Source organism: Bombus fervidus, chromosome 7 (assembly GCF_041682495.2).
Source record: "Bombus fervidus isolate BK054 chromosome 7, iyBomFerv1, whole genome shotgun sequence".
Lineage (NCBI taxonomy): Eukaryota > Metazoa > Arthropoda > Insecta > Hymenoptera > Apidae > Bombus > Bombus fervidus.
Window position 1 is genome coordinate 6,497,094 of NC_091523.1, and position 27,300 is coordinate 6,524,393.

At 33.7% G+C, this 27,300-nt stretch overlaps 5 protein-coding genes across 10 annotated transcripts in view; 3 read left to right on the top strand and 2 right to left on the bottom strand.

Annotated features, from left to right (window-relative positions):
• The window catches only part of LOC139989066 (semaphorin-1A), a 368,578-nt gene extending 367,161 nt beyond the window's left edge, over window positions 1-1,417 (top strand). For all 3 annotated transcript variants that reach the window (XM_072006980.1, XM_072006978.1, XM_072006979.1), the window contains one exon: window positions 1,072-1,417. In XM_072006980.1, the coding sequence (XP_071863081.1) occupies window positions 1,072-1,388 (317 nt within the window). In that variant the 3' untranslated portion in view covers window positions 1,389-1,417. The remainder of the gene's footprint in view (window positions 1-1,071) is intronic.
• LOC139988861 (uncharacterized) lies at window positions 1,416-12,909 on the top strand (the record flags this gene model as incomplete). Its single annotated transcript, XM_072006647.1, has 1 exon — window positions 1,416-12,909. A coding segment is annotated over one exon (777 nt), but the record flags the coding sequence as incomplete, so codon positions are not given.
• Window positions 12,086-15,922, bottom strand: LOC139989077 (sorting nexin-24). The gene is made up of 3 exons (XM_072006996.1): window positions 15,573-15,922; window positions 13,993-14,186; window positions 12,086-13,507 (listed from the first exon to the last, which is right to left on the bottom strand). Exons 1-3 carry the CDS (start codon window positions 15,723-15,725, stop codon window positions 13,342-13,344), a joined length of 513 nt encoding a protein of 170 aa, XP_071863097.1. The 5' UTR covers window positions 15,726-15,922; the 3' UTR covers window positions 12,086-13,341.
• An 834-nt stretch (window positions 15,923-16,756) lies between these two features.
• Window positions 16,757-18,574, top strand: Fdx1 (Adrenodoxin-like protein 1, mitochondrial Ferredoxin 1). The gene is made up of 4 exons (XM_072006995.1): window positions 16,757-17,301; window positions 17,440-17,491; window positions 17,613-17,860; window positions 18,086-18,574. Exons 1-4 carry the CDS (start codon window positions 17,193-17,195, stop codon window positions 18,187-18,189), a joined length of 513 nt encoding a protein of 170 aa, XP_071863096.1. The 5' UTR covers window positions 16,757-17,192; the 3' UTR covers window positions 18,190-18,574.
• On the bottom strand, window positions 18,433-27,138 carry Spred (Sprouty-related protein with EVH-1 domain). Of its 4 annotated transcripts, XM_072006984.1 has the most exons (7): window positions 26,926-27,138; window positions 25,255-25,629; window positions 24,133-24,454; window positions 23,864-24,032; window positions 23,590-23,651; window positions 22,973-23,523; window positions 18,433-22,753 (listed from the first exon to the last, which is right to left on the bottom strand). In XM_072006984.1, the coding sequence occupies exons 2-7, from the start codon at window positions 25,272-25,274 to the stop codon at window positions 22,597-22,599; spliced, it is 1,281 nt and encodes a 426-aa protein (XP_071863085.1). In that variant the 5' UTR covers window positions 25,275-25,629; window positions 26,926-27,138; the 3' UTR covers window positions 18,433-22,596. The 4 variants fall into 4 exon arrangements, with proteins under 4 accessions (XP_071863085.1, XP_071863086.1, XP_071863084.1 ...); XM_072006985.1 differs by lacking the exon at window positions 26,926-27,138 and having other exon boundaries at window positions 23,590-23,615; window positions 25,255-25,867; XM_072006983.1 differs by lacking the exon at window positions 26,926-27,138 and having other exon boundaries at window positions 25,255-25,845.
• Window positions 27,139-27,300: the final 162 nt, after the last annotated feature.

Genomic DNA, 27,300 nt, shown 5'->3' on the forward strand with positions numbered 1-27,300 from the left:
GGACATGATCCTGCCTCGCATCCACCGCAACGAACGAAACTCGAACCATGAAATTGTGCTTCTGCCAAGAGAATTGCATCCAAGATGGTTGCTAACATCGCGATCCCCTCCAGCCGATGATCCAATTTCATGATTCGATTTCTTCGTGCTAAATGTAACGGTGAACGTAACGAGCGATCGCTAAATGCTGTCCAAGCCGAGAATAGAACGATCGCTAGATAGAATCGCGTTTTTCGACCAATGCAAAACGCTCGGACACGTTTTTCAAGATCGCAAGCATGAGATCGATCGATCTCACACTTGAACGTTTAATACGTGAAATTCACGGAGATTCGGATGAACGTGTAATATCTACATCGTCTCTGTTGGGTGATCGAATACTTTGCTCTGACAGAAACTTTATGACACGCTGATTTCGTGGTGTTCGTCGATGTGCGAACGAAGCAATCGATTCTTTCGTTGCTACTTTGACGCAACACGATCAGAGATCGTACGTTATGGTAACGAAAGGCTGACACGAGTCGAGCTACTCCATTTGTCGCTGTTGTCAGAAATTTGTAATTGCTGGTATAATTGGAGAAAAGAGGAATTTATTAGAAAGTACGAACAAGGTGTTTACGTACAAGGCTTCGTTTGTGAAAACAGCGATTTGAAATATTTATTAGGTGCAAAAGGATGAGAAATTTCTTTGTAAAACGAATTAGGAACGTTTTCTCCTATACGGAAGTTTATCGTACGATAAACTGCTTGGATTATCGGAAAAGGAAAACACGCGCTAAAAATTGAAAACGAAGCCGCGTACTAAATATTTCGAATTTTTCCTTAGGATCTCTGTTCTTTAGTTACTTTCTTCTTCACGTAGAATCCAATCGTATCATCGGTTACAAAAGACCCCGTGCAACAAAAAACACGTGCCGCGTTCCTCGCCGGATAAATCTGTTTCCTTCCCGTTCCTCTTTTACGATTTCTTCTTCCGGCGAACAATGTCCATGAAAAAGCCCGTCTTTCCTTCAAGAGACGATAAATCGTGCTATCCAGTCTCCTCCGATACTGATTCAGCTTTCATTGCAGACGTGATCGCAACACCGGTGGTGTACTCCGCTCAGACTCTGACCGGTGCCCTGATAGGAACCTGCTTCTTCTCGCTGGTAGCCGGATTCGCTTCCGGTTTCTGGTTTTCTCAGAGGCTACGCAGTGCCCCTTATCCGGAACCGTCGGAGCAACGACAACAACTGAACCGATTGACGGAAAGTTCGGAATCTCCAGGTTTCAACAACAAGTCGATCAACTTGGTGCTGAACGTACCACCTAAGAATCCAAATGGCAAGAACGCCAACTCGTCGGCGGAGAACAAGCCGGTGCAGAAAGTGAAGAAGACGTACATATGATATAGAAGACGACACAGGGCCGTCTGAGGCTTGCCGCAGGACCCCACGGGTTCCGGCTCTTCTTCTTCCTCCTCTTCCTCCGATCTCGCGGAATCAGACGATCGCAACGACGACGACGACGACGACGACGACAACGATGACGACGACAACGACGATCATCTGGATAACATCGACGAGGAGAATCGGTTGGCACGTGTCACCGCCGGTTCCCTGCTTGATCATCTGGCCAGACGTGACGGGGATGCCTACGAAGGTGTGGTCAATGAGGAGAGATCGCTCGAGTTCCTTGCCACCTACAGGGGGGTGCCTTACGATTCACGATCGATGTCGAAGGTGACCGATTACGACAGAAGATACGACCACCAGTTCGCCGCGCGAGAGTATACGGAGACAACGTTAACGGAATCGGTGAACAGGCTTCAGGATTACAACAGCAGTAGCAGCAGCAGCAGCGCGAACAGTCTCGATGGTCTCTGCCAGGGACATCAACGAATAGTCAGCGATTTGAATCGCGGCAACGAATCGAGCACGCGCGATCATTACATGGTACCCACTCGTGATCCCAGGGAACTCAATGAAAGAATCTTGTCGCTGTTCAATCCACAGTTCCTGCCGAACTTTAACGACATGATGATGTACGTGGGGAATCAGTACGACGCCAGACGAAGCCCACCGCCCAGATCACGATCGATGGCCGACGGAGAGAGTCGTTTGTTCAGGAGCTCGAGTTGTCGAAAGAAACGCGTCGGTGCGAGCTCAATGTTCTTCCGCCGTGGATTGACGTACGAAACGGCGCGCAAGTGACGCAAGTTGTCTCCTTTCGGATTCAAGCGAAGAATACAAAGTTGGATAACCCGTGATGAAACGTAAGACGACTCTCAGAGAACACCGTCGTCCCGCGATCGATCGAGAGAGAAAAGATTTCGATCGGAAGGAGAAACGCGTACCGAAAGACCGAGCGGATTAGCTTCGGAGCGGTTTAGTTAGTTCTCTTCTTCCACGATCGCTCTTGCGTTTCCTATTGCAACTATCCTTCGTGATCGCGAAAACATCTTGATCCGTATGCTTTCTTGTACGGAGAACGAGTCTACGAAAGAAGACCACGATGTTATATGCATACTTAGTGTCGCCGTTACCTGAGATACCTCGAGAACGTGTACTCGAGATATGTACGTATTTCTTTTTTGTCGTCGTTCATGATCGTGTACAGACCGACCGTGTACGTTGCAAGACCACTTCCGGTGTCACGTGTCATATCGTCTGAGATGTATCGCGAGAACAGAGACACGCGGACTTTGAAAATATTTTTTTAAGGTATATCACTTCAGGCTCTTTCCGATGTCTTTAAGCGCGGCATCGTGTATCGGACGCTCCAACCACACCTTGAGCTAATTTTTGTACGGAATTCGATCGATTTTCGAATTCTTCCTTTCCGTTTCTCACCAGTACGGCAATGGAAGGATATGGGAAATGAAAGGCCACACAAAAAGGAATATAACCATGCAACAACGACGATGGGACAAAGGATCGACTCGTAGCTGTGTAATGTGATACGATCAGAGGAGAGACTGTGTTCGTAGCAGTGGCCTGCTTAGGTGCTTAGAACCTAAGAACGGTGATTTAAGGACGAAGACGAAGCGTTCAGCACTTGGATCCTCGTTTCTCAAACTACCTTCTGCGAACTTTGGCCCCCATGGCCCCTTGACCGTTGACAAGCAACCAAGAAAATCCCAGTAGACAAAAACTCGCCAAAAAAACAAGCTACTCGTTTTACAAGAAGAAAAAGTTGCTTGCTGCGCAATGTCTATCAGATTCACTTTGTTCACGATCCTCGAGACAAAGTTGGAGATAGTTCCAACAGTTGAGACGTAGAGAGAGAAAATATTCAATGAGACAACCAGAAAGGGTGAAAGTTTGAGAAACGTGGTCCCATGGAACGACGTTCCAAGCATTCGCACGAGACGAGGCGTGCCTTCCGTATATTAATTGTTGGCAAATTTCTGATTTATAAAACAGGAACGGGAGAATGCGACCGGTATAGATTCGGGCAAGTGCCTCATTTATGCGTTTCGTTTAAAAATAAATATTCGATAGTGGAAGAGGACAATGATAAGTTGGTGAAGATGAAAAGAGAGAGAAAGAGAGAGCGAGCGCGCGAGAGCGAAAGAGAGAGAGAGAGAAAGAGAGAGAGACTTATGTAAGACTTATTCAAAGTATTGTTGTGCACTTATTGCCGTGCTGTGAGTATATTGGTTATTAGCAAGAGAGAATCGTGGTGTTGAAGCACGTGTACGGTTATTAAAATGAAAAGTAATAAGGAAGAAACATTTACCGCGTTGTGGCGCCTTCGAGAAGTTATGTATTTTTGGCTGGGACGTGTTACGAATCAATTTATCACTGTTAACGGTGTTCCGGGCGAGGTGTGGAGGTGTATCTTTTTCTTTTCTTTATTTTTATTCTATAAGATAAACGAAGTGATACTACGTTGCGAATGAATCGCTCGAATCCGATTATCGATGACTTCATTTGACTGCAGGATACCTCCGTGAGGTCAAAATGGTTTTAAGTTTTATAAATGTGGAAATGAAAGATAGAACTTTCGATACCCGAACTGCTAATAGTTTTTATACGTTTTAGAAAAAATACACAGGAATATTTATAACGTAAGTAGAAAAAAATAATACGAAAGTTTCTATCTTCCTTTATCGGTAATTTCATCGCACAGAGATTTCAGAATTTTCATTTGAATTTCTTCTAAATTCGGTATCCTTCTTCCAGTGTTAGGTGAAACACTAAGAACAATGATCTCTCGCATTTTATTTTTCGCCGCTGGTAGAAGTATTAGTGTAATTAAGAAAGGTATTTAGAGAAAGGAAATCGTCTTAAAAAGGAGATCGTTTTTCAACTTATTTTAATTGTGTATATACGTACTACTATGCTACGCTACGCTATACTGTACCCTAATCAAATTTAAAGCAGAGCAAAGTACATCTTCGTAGAAAAGACGATCAAATAATAAAATGTTCAAGATATAAAAATTCGGATAATAAAGATTCTATCGTGCGGTATATAGAGATATAGTTTTAAATGAATTTAATCGTTTCTTCGAACGATCTGATTTTGTGGAAAAATGTTGCAAGAAGCTAGAAACTGGAGGAAAAGTTCCGGTGAATTCCTTTCGCCAAGATCAATCAGTATATAATATAATAAAATCAATGAAGAGGAGGACGCGACAAAGGTTCAGATAAACGCATTCGCGCGATTCGCTTCAGCTGGTATGTATTCCTTAGAGCCGATACTGCGTGTTATCCGACACCTTAGCGAAAACTTGGTAGCGTGTACGATAGTTCTCTACGACAAAGTATCCTCGAAGAAAGCTCGGGAGGAGAGGAAACTTGAAAGAAGAAGGGGAGTCTTGGCGTGTTTGGCAAGATGTCTTTGACAATGGCGTAAATCGGTCTTACTAGCGCACAATAGCGAACACTGGGCATATTTCCTTTACAGCTTAAGGGCGGATAGAGCGCCTGTAACAAACTGCGGCTAACGTTTGTCCCAAATATCGAGTAAGATGGAAAAAGAACAAAGGAGGAATCTGAATATAGAAAGTCAAGAAAGGTGACCGTGATATCGCAAAAATAGAGCGATTCGATTTTCTAGTTCCGCGTGAAATTAACGTGTCGGTATAGAGAGATGGAACGATTGCGAAAATTAGCTTTAGCCGTGCTTTTAGACGCCAGGAAAAGCGAATATTCGAGATGTTTCAGAAACTCATGGACTTTTAGAACGGTTGGAAAATCGTTAGAGACCATCGTCTTTCGTTTGACAGATGTTGTTAAGAGGATACATGTACCCTCTGCTCTTTTCATCGTCGATTCTAATATCAATGGGCAAACGTCCGGCTGCTCTCATGAACCAACACTGCCACGCCGATTCTGATATGCTTCGAACAGTAAAGGAAACGGTAAGACGAATTCTAAGTAGATACATCGATTTTCACTGATTGTCACTGAGCGTTACCAATAATAGCACGGAAAAGAAGAAATAATAAACGATCGATTCGAATAATGAGGAAGCTTGACGCAAACACACATGCTAGATAGAGATTATAACATACGCGTATTGAAACGGCCATTAATAGAGAGACACGGTCTGAATACAATGAAGGAGCAACGTAGAGAATGGTCTGAAGTTGCGTGCTGGAAGAAAGAAGAAAGTCGTGTACATAATAAGTAGAAATTGTTTTTTATCGTTGAAATCATTTAGAAGCAAGGTCGAGAACATTCATTCGCTACGCTACTCGTCACGCGGACAGCAGTGGTACGCATTAATATTGTTTACGTATACATGTATACGCGTGTGCCGCATGAATCTTTGATACATGTATATGTAAACATCGCATTTCCATTATTGCATATGTCTATATATATATACACACACACATATACATATATACATACATATACGAGTGTATACATTTATGTGTGTATGTGTGTGTGTACATGTATATGTATATACACGTATATACAAAAAATATATATATATTCATATATTTTTTTTTTTAATCCGCATAGATAAAATATAATATACGAATGAGAAAAAAAATCGCGTTAAATGAAAAAGGCAGCTAATTACACACTTTTTTCGACGGTCTTTATGAAAGTCCGCGATCTTTTTTAATTAAAATTCCGCCGAGCACCCACGATGATCTCGTTAATGTTCGACTTCGCGAAGAACGACTAACAACTGAGTGTTCGGCAAAAAAAATATTTTACGAAATATGATGTTTATATTATACAGAAAAAAAAAACACATCCAACTTAGGTACCTTGTGTCGAGATGAGAAATTATATATATATATAAAATTGAAAGTTATATATGTATATAATTTTTATATAAGTCATATTGGCGGATTGTTATATGCTATAATATTTCTAAATTAGAGGAATCGAGGAGGCATATAAATATATATATATACATATGTATATAGATATATATATATATATTCATATGTATATATATATGTATAAAATATTATGGATGTACATGTATACAAAGCGTTTTATTAGAGTTTACGTGATTAGTTATTGTAAGGACGATTGTACATATTATTACTCCGTTTAAAATTGACTTGATCGCGCCAAACTTAGAACGAGATTTACCCTGTTAGGGGAACACTAGATTTTGCTCGATCATGTTTTCCTACTCGTTTTTCTTTTACCTTTATTGTTTCTCTCATTTAATTTTTAAGACAGAAACGCTTGCACGCTAGCCCTATTTCCGAGCATGTGCATTTCATCGTTTATACATTATATTCGAGTTCACTTTGAATCGAGAGATCGTAACGGTAAGATTATTTTTTACATCGAGGAAAAAGAAGATGAAACTGATCATAAAAACGCGCCAAAAGTCACGTGTGACGCGAAAATGGTATTTGTACGAATTATTACGTGCAGTTTTATAGAAGTGAATCGCTGTTTTTAACATAAAACAATTTAATGTGACGAAAATGAAACTGTCGATGTAGAAATATATTCGAAGAAATTTACTAATTTTCATGCTGAAACAAAAACGAGATTGTGACATAAAAACTCGAAGACTCTTACACGGAAGAACGTACAAGTCGATTCGTTGAAAACATTGGTTACATACGGTTACATACACGATTGTCACTTTCTATTATCTACGTTTCAAAAATCTAGCTAACCAACGTTTCCCTTTGTCACGAATTAACAATCAGCACACACAGTGACAAACATTTCAATATTGACTCAACGAAAAATCGAATTCACAAGGCAGAAACCGATTCTCGAACGACGTTAACCCGATGCTAATCTTCCGCGCGGTTTACGCCAGGGATCAAGGGAAGAAATCCATTTTGCGGGTGGCAAACGAATTCGTAAGGGGAGAGTCGACCGTTTTACTCAGAAAATCGGTCTTGCCGTAGTTGGAAAGTTTCGAAGGATTCCGCGATATCTCGCGCAATGGGTCAAGTATTCAAACGATTCGAATAATTTGGACGTATTCGAGTTATTCCAGTGAACCGGGAACGTTTTCTCTCTGCATAGTTCTTAGACGCTCCCACAATTCTTTCCCTCCCCGTACATTTGAAAGTCGAATCGACGCGACGTTCATCCGGTAGAAGAAATCTTCACTGAAAATTTACCGACGCATATTGTTAAACCGAAAACACGTCACGCGCTAGCGCTAGGTTAGAACGTAATAACGATCGCATTAATTAGGTAAAGTAAATACAACATTCCAAGTAGAAGCCAGGACTGCCAATCGATTGATAAGCAGCAAACGAACTTCCGAAGAAGTATTCACGTCCGATAACTTTGAGCTTGACATGTGTTACCACGATCACCTTTCTGATTAACCTTCAAAAGTTTAGAGTCGCTGATCGTTGTTTATTAAAAGGTTATTAACAAAGAAATATTGAAAAACGTACCGTAATTTTCCCAGAAATCTAAACTTTGCCATACCAAGTACGGAAATATTTGCGAAATATTTGTCGCCTTTCCGCGTATAAACAAACGCGAATAATATAAATATATCAAGTTTGTATCCACGACGTATGTGGCTTATCCATCGTTCAGAAAATGCGGAGTTAGGTTAGGTTAGACCCTAGTTTCTTTTGCGGTGGATTTCAATACTAACATAAATAACTAATATGAAAACAATTGGTGTGAAAAAGTTCAGATTTCTGAGAAAATTACGGTAGGTTTTTCAATTTTTCTTCGTTAATAGTTTTTTAATAACCAATGATGGGTGGCTTAAACCTGTGCAAGGTTACTCAGGAGAGTGAGCTTGATATCGTGTGTCAAGGTTAAGGTTATCGGATGTGGATTTTTCCGGAGATTAATCAATGAAAATTAGCAACGATTGGCGAATTTAGAATCATGTCAGTTTGAGTCAGACGTCTATCATGTTTTGCGTTTATTGTAGAAAGTTCGATAATTGTTAACTCCTCGTAAAGCCGGACAAGTTCTATGGTTCGCTCGTTAATGATCGCCTGTTCCTTTACAAAGTTTTCTTGTAGATTCGAATAACGTGCGTGAAAGTAGCATTCCTTTATTTTTTATATCGCGTAGCCTCGTTCCGTATGTTGTAACGATCCCCTTTCCTTTTGATATTACACAATGGCTTGAATAAAAATACCCTAAAAATGAATGACGAAGATGATCGTTGGAAGAACGATCCAGTGGGAGTCCAGGAAAGTCGTATCGATATTATGCCTTGCAATTAATTAAAACTACTAAAGTAGTAAGCTTTAGAACAAGTAATAAAGATTAATTTAAAAGGCACTTTTGTACGAACGTAAATCATATTTCTTAAATATCTTCGATATTATTCACAGAAGCTACGAATGATATATCGAAAATCGACTGAATCGATGAATTTCTCGGATAATCCGACATTTATGTTCCCGCAAGCTTTCTCCGATCTCCGATTATCCTATTTCATCAAAATTATATAATTCATCGTTAATTCATCATTAAAAGAGACGAAAAGATATACGTAATTCTTAAAAGCTTAAATCTTAAGTCATAACGTAGGCTTGTCAGGCTTTACAACTGATATTTTCAATTATGATAATCCGCTTGAAATGTTTTATCAAAATGATTGGTCAAACTCGATAAACGAGGTAATTATTGGTTAAAAATATTAGTTGATATGTCTTCGTAATTACGTGGATCAGTTAAACTCTCTGTAATCTATTCTTTGTAACGTTCATTTTGTAACATCGTCAACATTGGCAGATATCTGTCGTAGAACCATTATCACGACAAACATATACCCATTAAGCTATCCATTTGGACAACAATAATTCACTGACACAAAGTCATTTTTAATAGTTACAAATGAAATATTCTCTTTCATCGATTATTGTAACAATAAAAACTCGCGCTTTGTTGTTTCGTTCAGACTTTAGAAATTACTAACACGTACACGATAAATGCATAGACCTTGGTTAACTTCATATCATAAATATATATAGAGAACGATGCTTGATAAGTGAACCGTTTGTACTAGAAACTATCTAATCTCACCACAATCTACTGTATTTTATAATTAATCACATAGAACGTTGGAGATCGGTGCCGGGAAACACCGATCAGTTGATTTTACCACATGCATGGAATGCTGATGCCGTTTTATTTTATTTAGTTTTACGTTCTGTAAAAAATATTAATCAAACGATTGTATCTTTGCAAAAGACTCGTAAATAAACCAAAATGCTACCGCTCGAATATAATTTCGAAAATAATCGTATCGTATAGTACAAACGGATCTGCCCAACTATAGAAAATAGCAGTAATTGCAAAAAAAAGTATAGAAGATGTTTCTTTGGCCCGAAAAAAGATAGTAAAATATAATATTTTGCTAAAGATGTCAGTAATATAACTTACTACCTTTAAACGAAACATAGCAAGTGTAGTAAGCTGTAGAAGTTGGGCAGAGATATTCTCATTGGATAAAATTGAATGAAAAAAAAAGAATTGTTCGAATAGAAAATCGATAGAAAATGTTACAGTAGAATGGAAAAATCTTTAATGTATACGTCACGATTATTTCGCTATGATAAGATACGAGAGCATGACGAATGAGTAGCTAAGTACACGGGTGTACGCTATGCGTCGAAACGATGGATGGCAGTCCAGGCACACATGTTTGCTGTGCCAATGCAATGCGTTTTCTGTACATAGTATCGTAGCCCTAATTAATATTAGTTAGAGTGTAGCTGGAATCACGTTGACGTAGACGATGGCATATACGTAGAAGTAATCGATAAAGGCACATAAAACGAGTCATCCAACCGCGCCGTTCTTCAGCTATACTATGCAAACATCGCTGATATCGTTCTCTACCGGTTTACAAAACCATCGAGAACTTTTCGTTCGCGCGTTCACTGTAGAATGAAAGCGGAGAAAAGTTGCCAGTGACGTTAAAATTACGGTCACTTTGAATTCTGAAAGCAATAGGCGATTCTTTGAGTATTAGTACTGATAGTTTAAATATTTGAATAGTTTAGATCAGATAATACGATTATTCATTCTCATCACGTGTAATACCTTTAAAATGTATTCGTTTCAGGGCGTTGCATTTATTATTTAAGTCATCGTCCAAGTGTCGATAAGGAACGTTAATAAAACAGTCGACGCGTGAACGAACCATTAAAAACGGTTGGTTGCTCAAAGTACGTCTGTTGTTGCGCCCAGAAACAATGATCTACATTTAATCCTTTATTTGATAAATGCAAAAATTCGAGCAGCGGTACGTACGTACGTATAGTACATACAACGATACGACGAAATAAAGCAACCAGAAAGATATATAGGTGTAAGAAGACCGCTGCTTAAAAGTGACATGATCAGATAAAGGGTTAACGTTGTACGTCATCCAAACACGCGTGCAAGTTGTATGCATATGGAACGGCATATGAAATTTCTGATTTGTACAATAATACTCATTTCATTTGGAAAAATCATAAGTATTACGTATATGTATATACGTATAGGAATGATAATAACGGCTCCTTTGACATATTACCATTAGTATTATTTACTACCGTTTAATGCTACTGTTTTCTTTTCTTTTTTTTTCTTTTTTTTTTATTAAGTTTTATCCATGAACGACAGAAATGATTTTACCATATTGTTTTGAGAGTACATTGCCTTATAAAATGATGCGTTGACCTATACTGTCCGCGATTCAATGGCGACCAACAGCTCCATTTTTCTCTAAGTTACACCTCGAAACTTGTACGATATAAGTAATTCATTAGATGTTAGAGATGCATTATTGGTACTGGTAATAATAAAAATCACACCCCTCGAAAGTCATAAAAGGATTGTATTCGCTTATTTTGAAAAGAAATCTGCATCTTTTTTTTATTTTCTTTATAATTCTTTTATAGTTAGCGAATAAATACACATGTACCTATCGTTTAGATTTTCCCTTCGTTTCGTTTCGAATTACAAAAAGATATATAAGAAAACGAATGTAATCGAGATCGACCGACAAAATGGGAATCGATTGAAAGTTCAATGAAACAAACTGCCACGCACAGGCAATAAACTTCTAAATTACGATGTAACGTTTAACATTATAAGCTGTTCAATGATCAATTTTGTATATCTCGCCAGCTCGTGACGAAAACACAGGTCATATTATGAAAAATGAAGAAAAAATCGTCTTTCGACTGGTTTGCTCGTTATACGGTAACTACGATCGCGTATAACGAGATAGCGAGAAAATACAAAGGGAAAAGCGATCGAAACAAGAGGAAAGAAATGAAACGAAACGTTTGACAGAAAAAGAAATGATTCGAGAAGTAATATAATATTCGTCATGATTAGTTTTCATCGAGGCGGAAGTGCTAGAACCTAAAATCGTCTAACACTTCGCACAAGACTGAGGAGCTTGTATATAATTACATACACATTTAATGCGGTACATTTGATATAAAAAAAAAGAAGAAAAACGAGGCGTTTACCTTTTGGGAAGTTCAGTTTATTATCATAACATAATAATTGTAACAGCATAAAAGCGTTGTATGATTGTACATACGAAACAAGGTCCTACTATCGCCAATATACATACATACATACACATATACATACATACATGGTTACTACCGTTGTCACAGCGTCTCCGGTTTGCGGTGTTTACTCATTTTTCCAAGTTTTTCTAAAAAAAAAACAGAACGCGAGAAAGAAACCTCGCGACCGCGAAATCGAAAGAAACAGAGATTTCCTATTTTTCAGCAAAGGCCCGAGTACATACATCGAGAATGAGAATACTGCGCGTCGAGTGCAACGCAAACACGCCCGATCCAGTGGACCAAACAAATTACATCGCTTGAATTCACCGTTTTCACCCGTTTCATGCTTCTGCCCGTCTGTCTACTCTTCTTTAGCGTTCGACAGGAAGAAATTTAAGGATAGGGAATCGATAGGTCCGATTTAATGATAATAACAAATTAACCTCGAGGCTATAATTCTATCAACCAGACGCTAGATGAATCACTCGCTAATCTATCGCGTAATCGCCTATCACCAATAGCAACAACAACAAAAAAAACAATTGATAAAGGGGGAAAAGAGAAGCGCATATCGTTATCTGGAAACAGTAAGAAACCTGTTCTTTTTTCACGGTAATATTTATAAAATCGTTCGACATTAATCGTTGCTCGAAGCCAAACATCTCGTAGAGAAAAGAAAAACGCTGTGTCCCCGACGCGAAGGAAATGCCATCGTGATACATCTAGCAATGACCTAGCGGGTATATCGACGATGGATTTTTATCGAGTGTCCGTGATATCTACTGTAAACGGTAGTAAACGAATTAATGCGAATAAAGAATACCGCAAGAGATCCGCTTATGAGTTACATTTACATTTACAATCCAGATATCCAGTACGATAAAGTTAAATAGAATTAAGATGAATGTCACAAGTAATGTAAACTCTGAAAATAATGAGATGAAATAAACGAGACGATGATTCAAATATATCAAAGCATATATTTCTTCTGTGAAGTCCCTTAATTACATAGATGTGTATAAAATCCTTATTTTTAAATCCGGTCTTTTTACATTAGTACAAACGCAATCGCGTTACATGCAAGCTCGATTTTCTCTCTCTCTCTTACGTTCTTCGTTAATCGAATTTCGAAAGAGATTACACATTGTCGCGTATCCTGACAACGAAGCGTTAGTATATATATATGTATATATAAATATACATATATATATATACATATATATATATACAGGATGGAACCGCTTTATTTTTATCTCTGGCGAGATAAGGATGAACGAGCAAAAACCGCCTTCCTAATTTTCATCCGAATTATAATAATATAGAGCTGCAGTTTTTCACGAAGCGTGTAATCCTTTCTATGCTTTTCGTAAAAGATGTTGTAACAAGCAGAAGCTTAGGATAAGCTTCTCAGGACTTGTATACACCCAAAAGTACTCCGCTGATAACGATATCTGGAAGACTGTTCGAACTAATGTTCGACTGAACATATGGATCACAATGGAAAGTTAGCACAGGTTGATGGCCAAGAGCACTGGTGTCGACATATTGTCCTCCCTCCGTATCCTTGTACGTACTGAAGCAGAAGAATATTTCCGACGATGCAATGAGATTTTCGAAATGGCATGCAATTTTAGAAAAGAAGAAGAATATGTTGAGAAATACGTTTGTTATATAAATTGGATAATAAGACTCTACTGTACAACTTTCTATAGTAACAGACTGTATTACGCATCAAAAATTATTGAGTATTAAAATTGGATGCATTTATTATTATGCAAAAGTTGCAAAAACATTAAATTAAGAGGGTGTGATATCGTTTTGTCGCGGAGTGTACTAATACATGGTTAAACTCTTGTAAAGATCAAATACATTTCTATATTTAAGACCAAGTTTATTACATTCGCAATCTAATAATTACACATATTGGGAAAACCGTATAAAATCATCTAATAACGTGATCCTAAAATAAAGTAACAAAATAACGAAGACAATACCTAATATGATATAATATTTCACAAAGTTAACGAGTTTTATAAATTCTCTTGCATGAGTACATACTTTTTATACGGAGCACCGGGTGTTGGACTTTCTATACCCAGAAAATTGAGAACCTGTTGCTTGGTGGCTGAGAGCCTTAACATTTTCTGGATGTACAGTTCCAATGCTGCTCGCCTTTGCTCAAGCACCTTCGGTTGGGAATTTCTTACCTTCTTCGGCGGAAACGGAGCAACATCCGCGTTTTCTTTCTTCAGCTATAATCAAACAAATGCCAATAAACTCCATATACGATAATGATACCGATATGTTAAAATTTGGAAAGTACTGTAGCAGAATCTCGAAGGATAAAATTTAAATATTTTGAGAAATAAAGTTTAGTAAAACTTTGAAAAGTTAAACATGAAAAGCATAAAGTATATCGGACAGTCGGTATGTTATTAATTTGTATGCATTTATACGCATACGTTTGATTTTGCGTAAATTATAGTTAATTAGTAAAAATACGTAAAAAAAAAACATAGCTTATGTCCAAAATTTTGTATTTATTTCTGATAAATAACAATAACGCAAGTGAGACTGCTACTTTTTAAATGATTATACACAAATAAAAATTTATACATTATTTGAATGTGTAAAAAGAATTTGAAACACTGTCAATTCTTTATGTAGATGTAACTTACGATTTGAAACATGATTGAAAATAAATAACTGAACACACGTATTAGATATTTTTACCACTAACTTTATTCCGCATGCAACTTTCGCGCAATCCAGTTACGCTCTAAAAAAGCTCGAAAATACTAACTGCATATACGTAGAAGTTCGACAATATAGTTAGTCGATACATCATATATCGCTAAAACACTGATAAAACAAGTTATTAATATGACTAATAGCACACTATCGAGAAATATTATACCGAATATGATGAGGACAAATTCAGTTTTACTTTATTCCCTAAATTACATATGCATCATATTAAGAACTAAATTAACTGAATTGAAAGAAGTCACAACATAATTATTATAATATATATATACAATAGTAAGTATTCTCGCAATAAAAACAACGTTAATGCATCAAACATAATTCATGATATAAATATAAACATATACGTTATTATGTAATGCGTACATATTATTTAATATTTTGTAGTAACGTACATCCTCGTGGATACTGGTCTAACTTATTCATGCCAACGAAATTGAATGGAGAAAGAAAGCTTAATAAAGAAATCGCTATCCTTGTACATGCAAAGCAGAAAATATTCTAGACATGGATAAAGATACATATGTTTCTCTCTTTCTTGCATCGCAACATGAGAATCATAACGAAGATAGAAAGTTTAACTACTTACAATTCTATGACGATACTTATTATACATAAAAGAAATACCAACACGATCTCCAAAGATATTCATATGTATTATTGTTTCATTTAAAATACGGAAAAAAATTAAAATTGGAATTAAGAAGAATAATTAAAAATATTGATGTTAAAGAGAGAAAAAACGAACAATGTGACTTTATTTGCATATTGTATACTTAGATATTTATCGGTGATATATTTGTTTGCATGATCAGAAACATCATTTTGATACAAATATTAAGACTTTGATATGAAACAATGAAATAACATACCGTGCGATGTAGCGCATTAAATTCGCTGTATCTTCTCTCAATAAAGTATCGGGTGCCACTTTCGGACTCCAGAACCTCAATACAGTAAACATAATAAGGCTTGCCGTGTGACACTTCGGCCAAACGGTATCCACTAATGAAAACTTGATACATTGCATCGCTGGCAATTTTCTAGGTTCTTAAAGCACTTACAAAAAACTAATAATACAATAACAAAGTTAAAATACACAAAAGATGTAATAATTCGAACTGTATACTTTCATACTTTGATAGTATCAGGATCTAGAGTAGTATTTGTCGCACATAAATTCATTGAAAAATGCACTACTACAAAAAACATGTGCGCGAAGTGATGCCAACTTTTCAAATACATTTTACACTATATGCACAAGTACTTTTTAACTATCTCATCTTTCAATGGCAAATTACCAAATCAGTCTGAACTTTACTTTAGGGATCTGAAAGTTGTTGATCTCCTTATTTATAATCTTGTGGTTTTTGATGTATAGAATACTAAATTGCAATTTTTAAGGCGCGGAATCCACTGATTTAAAAGTTATGACTATGTAACACAGAGTCTTTATAGGGTATTTTACAGGTTAGGTTGGCAGCATATTGGTTTCTATCCATGATTCATCCAATAAGTAGAGTCTGTAGAGTTACTGACTGCACACGAGTGGCGGTTATTTTGACGCAGTAAGTCAAATGTGTTTAGCTGCACATGTTCTGCATATGTTTGGTGTTACCTGATTGATTGTAAAAGGATACGTATATAAAAGAATCAGTCACAGTGTAGAATGTGTAGGTAAATGAGTTTGACTTTGGTTTCGTCTAGAACTTATTTTCCAACCTCTTTACGTCAGTACAAACTAATTTTTAGCGACTTTAACTACAGCTTCCGAGAGTTTGCATATCCAAAAAACAAAATCGAATTGGCGGTCAGGTAAGGACTGGATGAGGAAGAGAGGTCGCTGCCATAACGCTTAGTTTGCCGATCGCGAATTTTTATATATAACAACATCAATATAATGGTATCGTTGATGGGGGCGATCCAAAGATACATTTTTGAATAAGATAAGCGAAAATCGAGAGCATGAGAATGCTCATTTATACGGTCCAATCAGATGTTAACTATGCGATCCACTCATTGGATTAATCATGGATAGAAACCAATATGGCGTTAACGTAACAAAATACCCTAAAAATCCTCAGTTTGACATAGTTGTGATTTTTGAACTAGTAGATTCCGTAACTTAAAACTTATATTTTCAGATTCTACACGTCGAAAACTACAAGATTTCAAATAAAAAAGTCTATAATTTTTAGACCACTAAAGTGGAATTCAACCCAAAATCAAATTCCACTTGAAAAATTAATTTAGTATTAATTAATTTATATATAATTTAAGGAAAAATTAATTTCTTTGAATATACTAGTAATAATATAAAACAATAGTGTGTACTTATTTTAACATTGACGTTTGCAATCTCTTTATGGTTTTTACTACAAGTTTTCGATCTTTCTTTTCTATGATCAATGAAATAAAAGTATTTTGTTTGTAAAATGTGCATGGTACTATCACAACATTATTTAAAAACGTAGAATTAAAATTATATAAAAATGACACTTCTTCTGAGGCTTTCAGCATGGAAAAATCTAATAAAAAGATCATTTTCACCAAGGAATCAGATAATAACAATATCAAAGTTCGATATTCATACGTCGGAATGTAACTATAATTTTATTAATCATATATATATATCATATATTATAAATATTATTTGCTACAAATAATCTTAATGTCTGAAGTATATATTTTGATCGCCTAAAAAAAGGTTATTTTACCTGATTAATGGATATTTTTCAGATTCTTTTCATGGTGAATATGAAATGCAAGACCCAAAATCAGAAGCTGATATGTAGGTAAAATTACATAGAATTATAATATTTATATATAAGAAATGTATGTCATATAAAAATGAAAAAATAAAGGTTTTATTGTGTTAGGTCTTAACTAATATGATCTTTTAAATCTTATAGTGTTAATGTTACTTTTATTGATAAAATGGGAAAAAGAATACCTATAAAAGGGAAAGTGGGAGATAATGTACTGTATTTAGCCCATAGATATGGAATTGAAATGGAAGGTGCTTGCGAAGCATCTCTTGCTTGTACCACTTGTCACATATATGTACATCATGATTATATGGATAAACTCCCAACAGCTGAAGAAAAAGAGGAGGATTTATTAGATTTAGCTCCATTTTTGAAAGAAAATTCTAGATTAGGTAAGCAAAAACAAGTTTGACATACATAATATTTAATATTGACACATTGGCACTGAGGAATTTGGAGTTCAGTCTGACACCAGAATCAGAGCATTTTAGCACAATCAAAAAACTTATACATGTGTGAGCCAGGTTCTAGTAAAGGAACCTGAATGACACATGTGTTACTCATCTAGTGCAAATGTGTAAATTTGATCAAATGTTGAAACAATTTTGTATTTTCAGGTTGTCAAATTATATTAACAAAAGAATTAGATGGTATAGAATTAGAACTGCCCCAAGCAACAAGAAATTTCTATGTAGATGGCCACACACCAGCTGCACATTAATAAATTTTTTCCTTTGTATTTAGCTTAATATGTACATATTTTATTTATTCAATTAGTATAATTGTAAATTTATATATTATTATATATAAAATGTAAGTGTAGTATAAATTGAATATTATGTAGCACATAAGTTATTTCTCTCTTTTTTTTTTTTTTTTTTATTTTAGTGATCAGTGATTAATGAAAACATATTTTCAGAATGTACTTCATAAATGTATTTCATAAACTTTTAGAACAACAAACTTGATTTATATGACATTTTGTCATGATACAATATATTTATTTCTTATACATTTGGATTATGATACATATTTTTAATTACAATGATACAAGATTTAAACATTTATGATATAATGAATCTGTAAATTAAAATTGTATTTGTTAATCTTGCAGCATTTACATTATCAGTGAAAATACCCTATAAGTTTTTTTGCAAACTGATCGTTTTTGAGCACTGCCACTAATTTGTTTACATGTTTTCCATTTCTGGCAGGCACCACCTTTATGCATTTTCCCAGTTTGACAACTTTCACAATAGCTTTGTGTATACATATTCTCTATATGTGCATACGTTCCCACGTTCATTAGCTCGTTATATATGCTTACGCAACCTGCGCTTCTTTTCATGCATCCACACATATCAGTGTCGATAATTATTATCATCAACATTGTCATATAATTATCGTACAAACTATATTTATTTATATCTTCTGCTCATTATTGATCACTATAATTATAGACACGTTATAATATCTCAGATCAATCGCAACCTACAGTCATACTTCATAAGTAAAAGAATTTAAATAGAAGTACATTCACACAATGTCATACAAAACTACACTGTGAATATGATTATATATGTATCTCTCATTTGGTATGAGTCATCACAACGGACTTATTGAAAAAATAATTTTTTGTACTTATTTGTAACTAAAAACAGGTCATGATATTTAATTAAATATTGTACAGAAAGAAACTGTCTACATTATATAATGTATCAATGGAATACTTTGAATCAGTAAAAATAAAAAATTTGTTTGATATCAAAATTAAACTATCGATTTTCTATGGCAGTAAACAATTTAATATTTACATAGTTTGCAAATTTTTAAATAAAATTCTTTCGAATTTTGTGAATTTGTAATTCTAAAGATCTTTATATAAAATTTCCTGTATAAAATAAATCCCGACTGATATTAATCGATTTACGATAAACGCATATTGTATATAGGAAGCCTAATTATACCACTTTTGTTGTATATCTCCCTGAGCTTATTAAGTAAAAGTATAAATACAATTTTATATATTATCAAAATGAAAGATCATTATTTTTTTGGAAGTATCTTTATTATAAGTTGTATTTAATACTCTCCCTCTCTTCTGTTAAAAGAATTAGCATGTACATATTTAAATTTAATTTAGTAGTTATATTAAATGTATCTTATTTTATACAACACAAAACTGGTGCTTTCAAAACTAAGATCTATATTATATTTATTAATGAAATATTTATATATGAAAAACGAATATATTGTAATATAAAAATTGACTTTATGAATAAGAGAGTGTTGCTGTCTAGAGATATTAAATCCATTATTAAATGGATATTTCTGTCCTCTGTCCGTCTCTATTTAAATTTTGTAGGTTTTTACAAGTTATTTATAGAGTAAACAAATATAATAAAATTATTAGAAACATTAGAAAACCACAGCATTCATATATATGTATATATATATTAAAAAATGATATGAAGCTCAGAGAGATAAAATATTATGATACATTAAGTATAATCATGAAGTAATCAACTCACAAAAGCAGATATAAGATTTGTTATGCCAATGCAATTTGTAGTATTTAATCATGTCATATAAGATTAGTAAATTATAAGAGATATTTTAATATCTAATGTTAAATAAGAAATATAAAAAATATTTTAGATCGAATTAAAAGTAAAAGAGAAATAAAATAATTAAAATCAATTGAGATTAAATATGTATAATACATTACGTCAAATAATACATTATGTCAAATAATTTTAACTATTTGTTAATAAAACTACATTAACTGCACAGATATACAAGATTTATACATACATGACTTAAGATTTTCAGCATAAGACAATTTTGACATAAAAAAAGAGTTTTAATTAATAAATGAACTAAACACATAAATTATTATTACTGGACTAGAAACTTAAGACATAATGAAACTTATTGAACAATAATAATTAATTCTTCTCTTTATGTATGTTTTTAAAATACATATTTCTCCTTTTAAATTAATTAAGTGTGTTTGCAAAAGTCTTATTAATCAAACCATTTAGTAATTAATTTACTTTGTTATTCCAAAGCAGCATCTGACTTTATCGCATATGTATTAGAAATTGTATTTCAAAAATGATGTAAAAACACCCTACAACATTTAGATCATGTTCACTGATTCTATCTATCATGTCACTTTAGAAGCTTCAATTTTAAATTATTAGTTTTTCTGCATTACCATTTATAATTATGTAGTATGAACCAGAAAACAACTATGCTTTTGTGTTGCGCTTAAAGATTTATAGCAATTTAATGAGATCAGAATTAATTCTTTGTCAACTAAAATTTGAATACAAAATATGGATTCTTAAAACAAATAAACCTTTAAAACCACACATTATGGTTTATAAAGCCAATTATTTATAAAGCATACATAATCAGATCATCGATAAGCGGAATTATTGCTAAAAACCAACCACGTCCTTCTTTTAAAAATATCTTACTTTCCTAAATATGCAACAATGATATATTCATATCATTCAATTATTGTAAAATATATAGAATGAAACGAATTACCTCCTAATTACTAATGTAGTTAAAAAAATAATTAGGTATGCAAATAATACAATAAATCAGAATCTTTTAAAGAATGCCATATACATGTATGTATAGGTATCTTAAAGAACTATAATACACTATAAAATAGAAAGTTTCACGTCTCTGTAAACAATCTATTTTATGCAAACCAAGTTTACATAGAACTATCCTTCAATATAGATATAGTTAGTTTTAAACTGAAAATATATTCCAATATACATAATAAGCCTCAAACTGACAATACATGTACTTAAAGTTTCTTATACTTATCTTCATTGTGCATGAAGTAACAATAAAATTGGTAGTACTAAAAGTACCATGCTAGTAAATAGTAAATACTGATATTATTTAGCATTTAACACTGTGCCAACATAGTAGCGTAAGAAGTTCCATTTAACAGATAACTGACTATGTAGTTTATATAAATATTAATATTTTGTAAATACAAAGAGCACAATACAAAAGGTCCTTAAGAACAGAATTGCATGTTAGTGATATATAAACAAAATTATATTCTACTACATATATTCACAATCATTCCCGAATGATCGTATAATTTCTTTATAAAACATGATACAATTTTTAGTCATTAATTTCAATACATATTTGTGAAAGTGCAACTAACTTTTACCAACCAGTTTGTGCTAATTACCAAAAGAGATTCAAAATCTGTACTTGAATAAAAATAAATTGAATTTGATTCAAATTATTTTTTCTAATAAAATTATATAAAATGCTAAAAAAAACAAATTTGTCAATATTGACATTATTGGATTCAAATATACAAAAAATATACGAAATCTTACTTTAAAAACAAAAAAAAAAAGTAAAGATAAAGCTAATTTAAGTAATATGTATAATTTTATGTGTATAAAATTCTACACATTATTTTTATTTTTTTTCATGAAATTCGAAATACAATACAAAGTACAAATTAATAAATAATATCTTTAATTTATTTATAATAAAAAAAAGACTTCTAATTTATTTCTGTCTAATCCTCTTTCTTGATAATAGCAGCAGAATTTAATCTTATAATATAGCAAACATTTTCTTTATCGTTTTTATACGAGGTGAAAACTAGCTTTCAAACTGGGAATAACAAATTACATTTCTTTTCTTGACTGAATTCTCACAATGTGCACCATGTATCACAAATACTTGGTCAGTCCAGATAATATTATTATGGACCAATCATTCAGAATAAATACTAAACGACGTCCATTCTCAAATTGTTAATGTACAGGTGTGTCTAAATAATGCATTTGCTAATAAAATATACAAAATGTATGGAATATACATGATCTCAGGGCTAAATGCGATAATTTGCGCTCCTATTTTTTTGTTTCTTTTTTAAAAACAAATTATTTCAAAGATGACGCTGATGGATAAGTGCATGTACTGGAAGTTGTCTACCCCTTTGATACCTCTGACAACGGCCCATACTCAGATCGTGACATTCATACACATTAGCCACAGCACCTCGTGATGAAGAAAAGTTAGTTGATTCAATTGAGTATGAAGCAGAGATATCAAAGGGTTCCTCCAGTTATTCCATCGGATGGTGACGTCCTCCACACATTCCACAGGACGTGCCACACCAATGAACAGCTCTTAGTGGAGGATAAATCCACAAGCAAGGAACGATCAGTGATAATAATGCCAAACCAAACCATCTGCGTCCACATCCTTCTTCTGTACTACAACTGCACAATTCAATATTGATTTATAATGTATTCTTAGCTATGTCTTAATAATCATCCCAAAAGTAAATAATAACGATTTAGTTATTGAATAACTATCGAATACATTATAGATATCAAAAACCTACATTTGAAAGCTTCTTTATGATACAACTGAGAAAGTAGTTCTAAAGAATCGAAAAAAATAGCTTAGACAAACATATGAGCAAAAATTTTACTCACCTGCAAGGATTCTGGGTAAAATCACCTTCAGCATCACTCATACAGTGGTATAACATACCCTGAGCACAAGACAAACACGAAATTTTTGCGATTCCTCGTCTAATAGGATCAGGTGCGTATTCACAGGACCCCCTAGGATTGTGCTGCTCTGTGTACAGCTCTTGGCAATGTTTACATCGTAATCGGACATTACGTTTCATAGTATTTTTAGAAGGTTGGGATACTATAATATCTGGTTTCTTCAAAGAACTGCCGGTATTATGTCTATTTAATCGGTCTCCTTTATGATCACCGATGATGGGATATAAATATTCATGATTAAGCGTTGTGAGCTGCACATAAGAGTAGCTATCTGATCCAACATCTTCAGTTGATGCCAAAGGATGCTGAGATGGTGGCACTTTTATAGATGGTCCACCAATATAATGAATAGGTTTATGTGAATCAGGAAGATCTGAACACTGGGAATGATAATTGGACAGTCGTACTATTCCATGAGGTGTATCCGATGAGGGACGTGGTTCTGGTGGTTCCACAGGTAAATTTAAAGTCTGTGAAATAAATTCAATTTTAAATGTATTGATATATCTTATCTATTTCTTTTCAAAATAACATACCATAAAAACATCTTCATCCCCAACATCTAACGAGTTGCCATATAATGTTGTATTGGTCAATCCTGAATTATAGAAAATATATTGTTAAAACCATATTTGAAGTAAACATTTATAAGTTAATATTTAAAATAACATTGATATCCTTACCATTTGTACATTCCACAAAAAGTCGCAAAAAAATAAAATTAATAAAAATTTATGGCATTATATTGTAAGATATATTAATTCTATCGTTATAATGGAAATAGATGCTACAGTTAAATTAACAATTTACCTTCTAACAATTCTTCAACAGCTGTACGAACACCTTTATCAAAAGCTCTTGCATCTGCAGCTGTTTGAAATGTTAATCCAAACTTCTTCTCTCCTGTCCTCCAGTGATGGAAAGTTGGCATTACCTTATTATATTCGAAATCTTTTTTAATTGTACAGCTAAGAACAACCTAGGAAAAGAAAATAACTCTGTATCATATTTTACAACAAATACACACATTACAATATATTGAAAATACTAATAAATATATTTATATATATATATATTACTGATTGATCAGTGATGCGTTTTCCATAAATAAGGTACTCATGCATCTTCTCAGTTGCACCAGGTGGAGAACTGTTAGAAGATCCATGACTTTGGGTATTAGTAACACTTGTAGTTGATACAGGTTGTATACTGCTAGTAATAGAGACAGTCGTAGTAGAAATACCAGATGCATTGGTATTATTAGACTGATGTCCACCTGAAGAAGTTGGTCTTCGTCTAACCGAAACATTTGCTAAACCACCGCCACTTAGAGGAACCCAACCACCTGAACTATCATCCCTTGTCATTACCTGGGCACGAACCCTCACCAAATAGTTACCACTAAAAATAAAATTTCAAGAAATTACAAAGTGACCACTAATTAACAATAACACTTTTTAACATAAACATACTTATTATAAATTGCTTAAAAAATTTCTTAGAACAATATTTAAAACTTACATATAATATTATTTAATGCAAAGTAAAAGCATATTTATGGCGTTTTATATTATTATTTTTTTATCACGAACAAAACTAATAATATATTTAAATATTAATTAACAATATTACACAGCTGTATAAAGAATTTGTTTCTGTCACATAAGGTTTATAGGAAATTAAATTTTATTCATAAATTTACACTTAGTAAGAAATATTGGAACTAATAAAAGATCGAGATTGGTTTAAAGATATTGTAAAAACGCGCAAGACCGACATGTACGCGAAAGCGAAGAATCGCTATTATGTACGAGATAGCAGATGTTACGCGCTGACATCGATTTAATGAATGAACGGTCACCCCTACACGGACAGAGGATAACACACCAACACTTGAATCGAAATCATACGTTTACTCGTGTAAATTTTTATAGGTGTTCAGCGATCATGACACGTTTCTAAGAAGGGAAGAATCGTTCGAAGGATCATGTAAAATTCGAGGAAATTGAAATGCAATGATTGATAAGTGTCGAAAATGTTGACAGGAGAATGAGTAGGACGAGGTCAGACAGAACTGTCAGGTGCCGCACTGTAAACGTGATATCAAAGGAGCACAAAACTTAAGCCATAGTCACGGACATTTCAGGTTTCGGAGCGGAACAATCGTCAGAAAGTATCACAGACATTGTAATATTACTTACTCCTCCGACGCCTCTGTCATGGTTCGAGCTGTCGAAGCCTTTACTCAATGCCCACTTTTTCCCACACTTCACCATTTTCGTTGCATTGAAAAGACATTCGGCCACGATTCTGTTTATGGAGCTTTTTTAGGCTAGTGCCAACCACAGGAAGCGCCCTAGTCCTCCTCCCTCTCGCATTCCCCGTAGAGTTCATCCCCACGCCCGACTCGAACTCGCAGTCCACGCCTGCTCCCTTTAGGTTTTACCGACCGTCGCTTTCGTTTCGAAAACATCTCTTTTTCTGTATCTTCTCCAATACACCTTGCACAATTGAAATATCAATCATTTTGCCAAAATATAACCGTACCGTATAACTTCTTTCGTTGCGATTCTTCACTGAAATCACAAAAAACTATAATGGCCAAAAACTCGCGCATCGACATTCACCCCGTAAAATTGACTAACTATATGCTAGCTATCGACGCTTTTACAATGAAAGCTACCGGTCTGCGCAACAGGATTCATTCATCGATGCTGCCCATACAGTCTTGTTAATAATTAAGCGCGCTAACGTCTCTATGGCGGACAATGTACGTTTAAGTTACTCATAATCCTGCGAAATTACTTTATTACTTATCAAATATTTCACTATAATCCTTTTCCTCCTTTATTGTATAATTTTATCATGCTTTAAGCCTTTGAATTCTCGCGTGACATTATTTTTCCATAAAATTTACATAAAAATCATTTTGCATTATAATTTTTTAACTTATTGATAAAAGTCTCTTATAAATTGTTACATATTTATCTCATTTTATTAAACTATACCATTTCCTATATTATATCAAACATTAATGAATAATACCTATACGTTATTTTTAACTTTATATTTTACTAATTATAGTTTAGCAATTAATGTACATCACAAGATGTTACCATATATATAATAATGTCATATAATTTAATACTGAGTTACTTATTTTATAAAACGCGGTATTGACTCTGTTACTTCTATCGGTTAGTGTATCCTTATTTAAATACGTCCCTGAACTTGAAGCGTTCATTTTCCAGTACATTTATCTAGTCGATGTTAAACCGTAAATATGAATCGATAATAGAACAAATTTTTATTATATGTACCATATAATGCTTGATTTGTTTTATAAATACAGAATTCAATGATATTTAAAAAACGTTTAAAAACTAATATACATACATGTATATGTATATATGCTATTTTCATAAAGAAGCTCAAGGAAAAATGTCAGTAATTTTAGTAGCGTGTTATATTAATAAAGTAACTGAATAAATGAAAATATCGATTTTATAGAATAATTCAAATAAAAAATAAAAGTGAAACTAAAACACTTGAAGTATTATAAAATAAATGAAAAAGATGTTTATTAATTTAATTAATTTTCTTTTTAAATTAAATTTATCTAAATAATTTTCAGACGTATAAAACTTTTAAGCACTACATTTCATAATTGTTAAAAAAAGAGATGTCTATAAAGTATATTTAAAATACGATAAACAATGAAAATAAACAGTATACAACAGTATACAAATTTACGAAACAAATGTTAAATTATAGTAATATAATATTAAACAACTTCTTAATTTATTTTTAAAAAATTAACTAATTATTACAACTAATGATCGATAAGTGTTGACGACGTGAAACATACATACATTACTTCATCCTCATACTCCCACGCGTAGAAAGAAACATTGATCCATATTTTTCTTTGGTTAAGTCATTTTATGTGTGTTTATTTTACACAAAACATGTACTCTGTAATATATTTTATCACATAAAATATCAGAAAAGTTTTAGAAGTATGTTATATCTGAGATATTAAAACTTCTATTTGTACCGCGTTGCATTATCAGTTACATTCGGGAAAACGTCTTTTTAAGTATTTCCGGTACTAAAAAGTTACTGGTATAGGATTTAACATGGATCTAACCATGGATCTAAGTTATCGGAGGTTAACTTTTAACAAATAGTGTTGCAGAAAACATAGGGAAATTTGACGGGACGACATGAAGAAATGTTGCATTAAA

Coding starts and splice junctions, on each gene's coding strand:
- Spred (XM_072006984.1), bottom strand. CDS start 25,274: ATGACAGAGGCGTCGGAGGA. Junction 24,033..24,132: donor AACGCATCACTGATCAATCA/GTAATATATATA, acceptor TTCTTTTCCTAG/GTTGTTCTTAGCTGTACAAT. Junction 23,652..23,863: donor TGTTGAAGAATTGTTAGAAG/GTAAATTGTTAA, acceptor TCTATAATTCAG/GATTGACCAATACAACATTA.
- LOC139989077 (XM_072006996.1), bottom strand. CDS start 15,725: ATGTATCAAGTTTTCATTAGTGGATACCGTTTGGCCGAAGTGTCACAC. Junction 14,187..15,572: donor TTAATGCGCTACATCGCACG/GTATGTTATTTC, acceptor GTTTGATTATAG/CTGAAGAAAGAAAACGCGGA. Junction 13,508..13,992: donor CCCGGTGCTCCGTATAAAAA/GTATGTACTCAT, acceptor CTTCTGCTTCAG/TACGTACAAGGATACGGAGG.
- Fdx1 (XM_072006995.1), top strand. CDS start 17,193: ATGACACTTCTTCTGAGGCTTTCAGCATGGAAAAATCTAATAAAAAGA. Junction 17,302..17,439: donor CGATATTCATACGTCGGAAT/GTAACTATAATT, acceptor GATATTTTTCAG/ATTCTTTTCATGGTGAATAT. Junction 17,492..17,612: donor CCAAAATCAGAAGCTGATAT/GTAGGTAAAATT, acceptor TAAATCTTATAG/TGTTAATGTTACTTTTATTG.